The 6,432-nt window shown below is 56.6% G+C and overlaps 1 protein-coding gene across 1 annotated transcript; it reads left to right on the plus strand.

Moving 5' to 3' along the window:
- Window positions 1–669: 669 nt before the first annotated feature.
- LOC102430318 (cytosolic 5'-nucleotidase 1A) lies at window positions 670–5,109 on the plus strand (the record flags this gene model as incomplete). The annotated part of the gene is made up of 3 exons (XM_006109401.3): window positions 670–792; window positions 3,038–3,222; window positions 4,744–5,109. Coding segments are annotated over 3 exons (674 nt in total), but the record flags the coding sequence as incomplete, so codon positions are not given.
- Between the last annotated feature and the right edge of the window lie 1,323 nt (window positions 5,110–6,432).

The raw sequence follows: 6,432 nt of genomic DNA on the forward strand, positions 1-6,432 counted from the left end.
CTCTCTCTTCTACTCTCTCTAAAAAAATCAGTGGGAAAATATCCTTGGGCAATGATTAACAACAACAAAAGTTAACCACCTGTGATGTATTCACCGAGTAATCAGGATAGACAGCACCTGTAGTGGCAGAGCCTGTCCAGACAGAGAATCCCTGCTGTGCCGGCATACCCTCATGTAATGTCTGCGTGAGGGGTCGGGTACTGTTGGGCTAAATTAGCCGCTAACTCAATGGGCTCAGAGCAACAGCCATTGACCAACTAGCAAATATTTACAACCTGTGCAGGCATGGGTACTAGGTGACTATCAGCCCAGGCTGTGAGAGAATCTGATCGGCTCAGCTTGGATCAGGTGTCTGTTCCTAGCCAATCAGCTATGGCCAAGAGAGCCACTCATGGCTAGGGATCCACCTTGTGTAGAACTGTGACTCCCGGACAAGAGGATGTTACTGTGAGCCAGGCAAATGCTCCAGAGGTGATCATCCTCATTTCAAGGATGAAGGAGGGAGGGGCTTAGAGAGGGGGACTGCTGGCCTAAAATCACTCAGAGAATCACTCCACTGTCCCACCATCACTCAGAACCAAGATGGTGTCTATTGGAGATGGAGGGACCACTCTGAGGCCCTAAGGGTTGACCCAGGAATCACCGGAGTATTCTCTATCTCCTCCCCAGACCTGTTCATCGAGAGGTTCTGCATGACAGGTGGGAATAGCCCCATCTGCTACCTCAAGGCCTATCACACCAACCTCTACTTGTCAGCTGATGCAGAAAAAGTTCGAGAAGCCATTGATCAAGGTGAGTCAAACTGGGGAGGGAGAATATGGGGAGTCTGGCAAAGGGATCCCAGAAGGGGAGGCCTTTAGACTTCATCTTAAAGCTCTGAGCAGGTGCTAGTGGTTGCCATGGTAACTGGAAGAGGGGTATCTTTTGTAATTCCTATGACCTGTCAAATAAATCTGAGAACAAGGCCCCCCTATTCATTATTGCCCATCTAATCCACTCTTCCACCCCCCGCCCTACCATGTTAAGGATGCTTTTACTCATCACCATCACCCAGGCTTCTGTTGCCATGGAAACCCTCCTTTCAGCCCAGAAAGCTACTCCTTTCTAGGAATCCTCCAGGTCAGTAGGAGTTCTGATTCCTGTGTGACTGTGGGCAGCTTCTGACCCTGTCTGGGCCAATGGGGAGGAAGATAAGTCTCTAGTCCAGCGTGGGCAATGAGTGGGGTCTGGGAAATGGCCAGCATTCCAGCAGCTGAAGTGAGGTCAGGAGACCCAGCCACAAGTACTGACAAAGAGAACTGCCCTCCATGTGTCTCTTTCAAGGGTCAGTTTTGGGTGGTAGACCCAGCCTTGGTCCTCCAACAGGGTATGTATTCCTATTGCACATAGAAGAAAACAGGCTGGCAGGCCCCATTTCCTGAGAGGGCTCCTCAGGCTCAGCACTACTGGAAGGTTTGTCCATCAACAGTGTATTCACTCTTCTCCATCATGCTGTCTCCTGCCTACAAGCTTGGCCTCTCTCTCCCTGGCGCCTCCTCTCTGAGCTGCTGGGGCCTCTGGGAGGCTATCTTTAACCAGGAGCCAGAAGCTATTTCCCTACACAGATGTCACACCCCCTGGTCGGGGCCTGGACACGGGCCTGCATGTGTGCCTCTATATGTCTGCAATTTGAGCTCAGGCTGGAGAGCAAGGGGTGGCAGGGGCAGGCCCTGCCCAGGGTGGGGTGGTTCGGGTTCATCTTGGCTCCATCATTGGCAGAGCTGAGTAGGTGCCTGGACTGATGCCCAGGGCCTGGTCCTACAAATAACATCCTCAGGCTAGCAAAGTTGACACTGCTCGCCTCTCCCAAATCTCTGCCCAAGCCCAGCCCCTGTGATCCCAGATTCCTGAAGAGCAGGGCCGAGTGGCCTTCGGAGAGATGAAGAAGAAGGAATGGGCTGAGCTGCTGACCAGGTCTCCAGCCTCTAGCCCTGGCTCTCTTGTCCAGTGTAGCCCTAGCCTGGAGCCTGGGTTTCCCACAGGCTAGGAGAGGCCCAGGGTTGCAGAGAGTCTGTGCCACAGTCCCTGGAATTATTGCTGCCTCTCATGGCCACCCACCTTGCTTCAAGGAACCCAGAGTGGCCAGGCTGCCTTGAGAAGGGCATACCTGGGTTCCCTTGTGGCAGAAGACTGAGGGGGTGCCCACCCCGACTCCACCCCCGACGGCAGCCTGGGATCTCAGCCCCAGACAGAGCTGAAACATCCCTCATTTTACCTTGCCTCAGAGCAGGTGAGAGGCTTGCTGGAATCAACAGCAAGAGAGCGAGGCCAAGCCAGAGCAGGGCCCCTTCCCAGCCCCCCTGTAGGCCTATATTAGGGGCTGTGAATAACTCCGGGAAGGATATCAGTGGCCTGGGGGACCCTCCCTTCCAGCCAGGACATTCCGATGGTCCGTACCAGCATGACCTTACTAGACAATAAAGCATTGTCATCCCTCCACACTGATTGATAAATGGCTCTTGTCCTGAGTCCTGTAAGTGCCCCACCCTGCTTCCTGGGACTCCCCCAGACCTTCCCACAAAGCAGCAACTAAAGGGAAACTCGGCTCAGGCCAGGGCCCTCAGAGCAAAGGCCACCGTCCATTCTGATTGGCCAGGTGTTAAATATTCTGAATGTTAGCCCTCATTAGCTTTGCTCTGAGTCCTGGGAGAGGCAGGTGGGACAAGAATAGCCGGAGCTGCCCTAGCTGGTTTGGCTCAGTGGATAAAGCGTCAACCTGCAGACTGAAGGGTCCCAGGTTCGATTCCGGTCAGGGGCAGATGCCCGGGTTGTAGGCTCGATCCCCAGGAGGGGGGCGTGCAGGAGGCAGCTGATGGGTGATTCTCATCATTGATATTTCTACCCCTCTGTCCCTCTCCCTTCCTCTCTGAAATCAATATATACATATTTTTAAGAATAGCTTGAGCTAGCCCTCTCCTGGCCCCAGCAGCTGAGGCAGGCATCAGGGGGCCCCTCTTGCCAGGATAAAGGCAGACAACCTTTGCCTCTCTCTGCCCAGGGATCGCAGCCGCCACCATCTTCAGCCCCAGCAGGGACATGGCTGTGTCCCAGAGCCAGCTGCGCGTGGCCTTCGACGGGGACGCTGTGCTCTTCTCGGACGAGTCGGAGCGCATTGTCAAGGCCCACGGGCTGGACAGGTTCTTCGAGCATGAGAAGGCCCATGAGAACAAACCCTTGGCCCAGGTGCTTCACAAACTCCCCAGAGCCCCTGAGTGGAGCCAGGTGGCTCCGCAGAACCTGCCCTTGGCTGGAACCAAACTCTGAGCTTGGCCCAGAACCCAGCCAGGTCCCCTCACCAAGCCTCCCGCCTTCATCCCTCTCACCTGAGCCCTGGCACCTCAGTGAGCGTCTACCCTCCCACTGAGCCCCTGTTCCCCTCACTGCAGTCCCATCCTCTCTCTAAGCCCCTCTCGGAAGCCCCTACCTCTCCTTTGCTGCTCGTAGCTGAGGTCTTCATCCCCTTCTGGAAGTCGCCATCCCTCTCTGAGGTCTCCATCCCTCCTCTAAAGTCCCCATCGCACTCGGAACGCCTCACCTCTCCCTCTGACTCCGCCATCCTCTCTCTGGAACCCCCATTCCCTCTCTGAGGCTCCCCCGCCCTCTGAGTAGGCTCCCCTACCCCCCTCACTGGAGGAAAGGAAACGCTGGGCTGGGCCAGGGAGATCCACTGGGTGTGGGGTCTGGAGCGGCCCCTCTGCTTTGGGCCACACCAGCCCTAACCACCTCCTGCCACCCACCCCTTGGCAAGGGGCTCAGGGACCCTCACTCACTGTCTAACTGCTCAGGTGTCTCCCTGAGAGCAGAATAGGCCCTAAAGCCTTGTTGAAATTCCTTGGGGCCGGAGCTGTTGGGATTCCCTAGTCCTCCTGGGAGCTCCTATTTGTGCTTTTAACAAAAATCCACATCATCCCAGAGTCCCTCTCTCCGATTGCTCAGCAGGCTCCAGCCATGGCCCCTGGACATTCATCCCACCTCCATTCTCACCAGTTCCCTCCAAAACCCTTGGGAATCAGGGCAGGACAGTCTTCCCACCAAGTGGTAGGCAGAGCCGGAGACCACTGCTGGCTCCAGCCACCCATAGGCGAGGGGTCTCCAAGAGTGGCAGCCCACCGGTCCTTATTTCCAGCTGCTGCTGTGCTTTTCTTCTCTACCACCCTCTGGTTCTTTATTCACTGTCCTCATTCATCGTTCCCGGCCATGTAGAGAGCAAATCCTTTCCCTGACCCTATAGACACAGAGCATGGCGCCCCGAGCCAGCTGCACGTTGGTCTGTCTGTCCGTGTTGTTTGCAGCTGGACTCCATTCTGCCTGGAGGGTGCCCAGGCTGTGGTTGCTAAATATTTCTAATATCCTCCCTGCTGGTGAGCACAGAAGGTCATACTATGGAGCTGTAGGACAGACACCCATGTACCCGAGGGGCACAGAGAAGGACATACATAGGAACAGCTCTCCTGGCACATTTTTCTGGCACAGTCACCCCCAATCACAGCGGCACAGATACCCACACCGCCGTAGGTAGCTGCAGTCCCACTGATGCGCACAGTGACCTGAGCAGGCATAGCAGGACCGGGAGCTGTGGGGACCTTGAGATGCTTCCCCACCCCAAACATCAAGACACGAGTGCTTCAGGGAGGAGCCCAGCTGGAGAGGGGGCCCAGGTCTGGGAGAGGGGTGAGCTCACAGTCTCCCCTTGCCTTCTCGTAGGGACCCCTAAAGGGCTTTCTGGAGGCCCTGGGTAGGCTGCAGAAGAAATTCTACTCCAAGGGCCTGCGGCTGGAGTGCCCGATCCGCACCTACTTGGTGACGGCACGCAGCGCAGCCAGTTCTGGGGCCCGAGCGCTCAAGACCCTGCGCAGCTGGGGCCTGGAGACAGATGAAGCCCTGTTCCTTGCGGGCGCGCCCAAGGGACCCCTCCTGGAGAAGATCCGCCCTCACATCTTCTTTGACGACCAGATGTTCCATGTGGCTGGGGCTCAGGAGATGGGCACAGTGGCTGCCCATGTGCCCTACGGGGTGGCACAGACGCCCCGGCGGACTGCGCCTGCGAAGCAGGCCCCAGCTGCACAGTAGCTGAGCCCACAGTGCTCCAGGCACAGCTCCCCGTCACCCTCCCACATGCCGTCCACTGGACCCTTCTCGGCCTACCGCACTGCCTCGCTTCATGTCTGCCCTCATCCCTGGGAGGGAGGCGCTGGTACGCAACTCTGCAGACTGGGCCGGCATCTCACCAGCCCTCACTCGGGGCCGACACTGTGCCATGATGCTGCCTAGGACACTAAGGCCGTGGCTGGATTTCAGGGGGGGTTGATGGAGGGTCAGAGGAGCCAGGATGCCTCAAAAGGGCTTCGGGGTGAAAGCCAGCCCAGTGTCGTGCCAAGAACTCTGCTTTGAGGGAGAAGAGATCTGGCCTCTAAGCTCGATCCTGGCATTCACGGCAGAACTTTGAGCGAGTCCCTCCCTTTCATGGGGTTCAGGTTCCCCATCTTTTAGGTGGTTTTCAAAATCGCCTTCAGCTAAAGAACTTGGTTTTCTAAGGTTGCCCTCTTTAAAGGAAGCATTCTGTGCCAGGGCTGCCACCGGTCTACACGCCCCTTTCGCAGGTTATGGAAGGAGGCTACAATGAATTATGAAAAGAAGGCCCTTCCTCTGGGCTGGCCACTCCCACGCGGGGTACACAGTTACATTAGCAGGACATAAGCGGGATGTCAGCCCCCATTGGCTCCTCAGCCCAGAGGCCTTTGTCAACTGGGCAAAGTGCACAATCGTCCACAGCAACCCTACCTATAATTTTACACATTTGTAAACCACTGGACAAGATGACCCATTTGCTTCAGGGGATCCTCTCATCTGAGTCATCGGGGGCAGCTGCCAGGCCTGCCCCATCTGGGAAAGGAATGGGGGAGTGAATTACACCTGCATGCAAACTCTGGTGTAGCCAGCAGGGGGCACTGCAGGCACTTCCTGGGGAGCCGCTTTAGTAGCCGCCTGCCCACTGCTTCCTTTGCTTTTGCTCTTCGCCAAAGTTCACTTGTTCCCACCTGCCAACCCCTTCACCTCAACCCTCACTCCTCAATTATTGCATCCTGCTGTGTCGCCAAGCAGCCCTGCCTGTAGGGAGCATTGGGGTTTACTGTGTGGGCCCAGGGGAAGAGAGCTCAGTGGCTCAAGGGGGAGGCTGTCCAGGCTGAGATGATGTGGGATGTGTGAGGAGGTCTGGTCTGCGGCAGTGACCCATTAGAGAGGAAGGAGCTGAAATTGCACTGGAAGATTCCCCCGCTGTGGGAGTGTGAGTGGAGGTAATGAGCTCCCCGTCACTGGGATGCTGTGCAAGGGATGCCCTCTGAGGTACACCTGTGAACCTCCACCCTTGCAGGAGCTCCTGCAGCCCCTTTG

This window comes from Myotis lucifugus, unplaced genomic scaffold (assembly GCF_000147115.1).
Source record: "Myotis lucifugus unplaced genomic scaffold, Myoluc2.0 scaffold_9261, whole genome shotgun sequence".
In the NCBI taxonomy this organism is placed as follows: Eukaryota; Metazoa; Chordata; class Mammalia; order Chiroptera; family Vespertilionidae; genus Myotis; species Myotis lucifugus.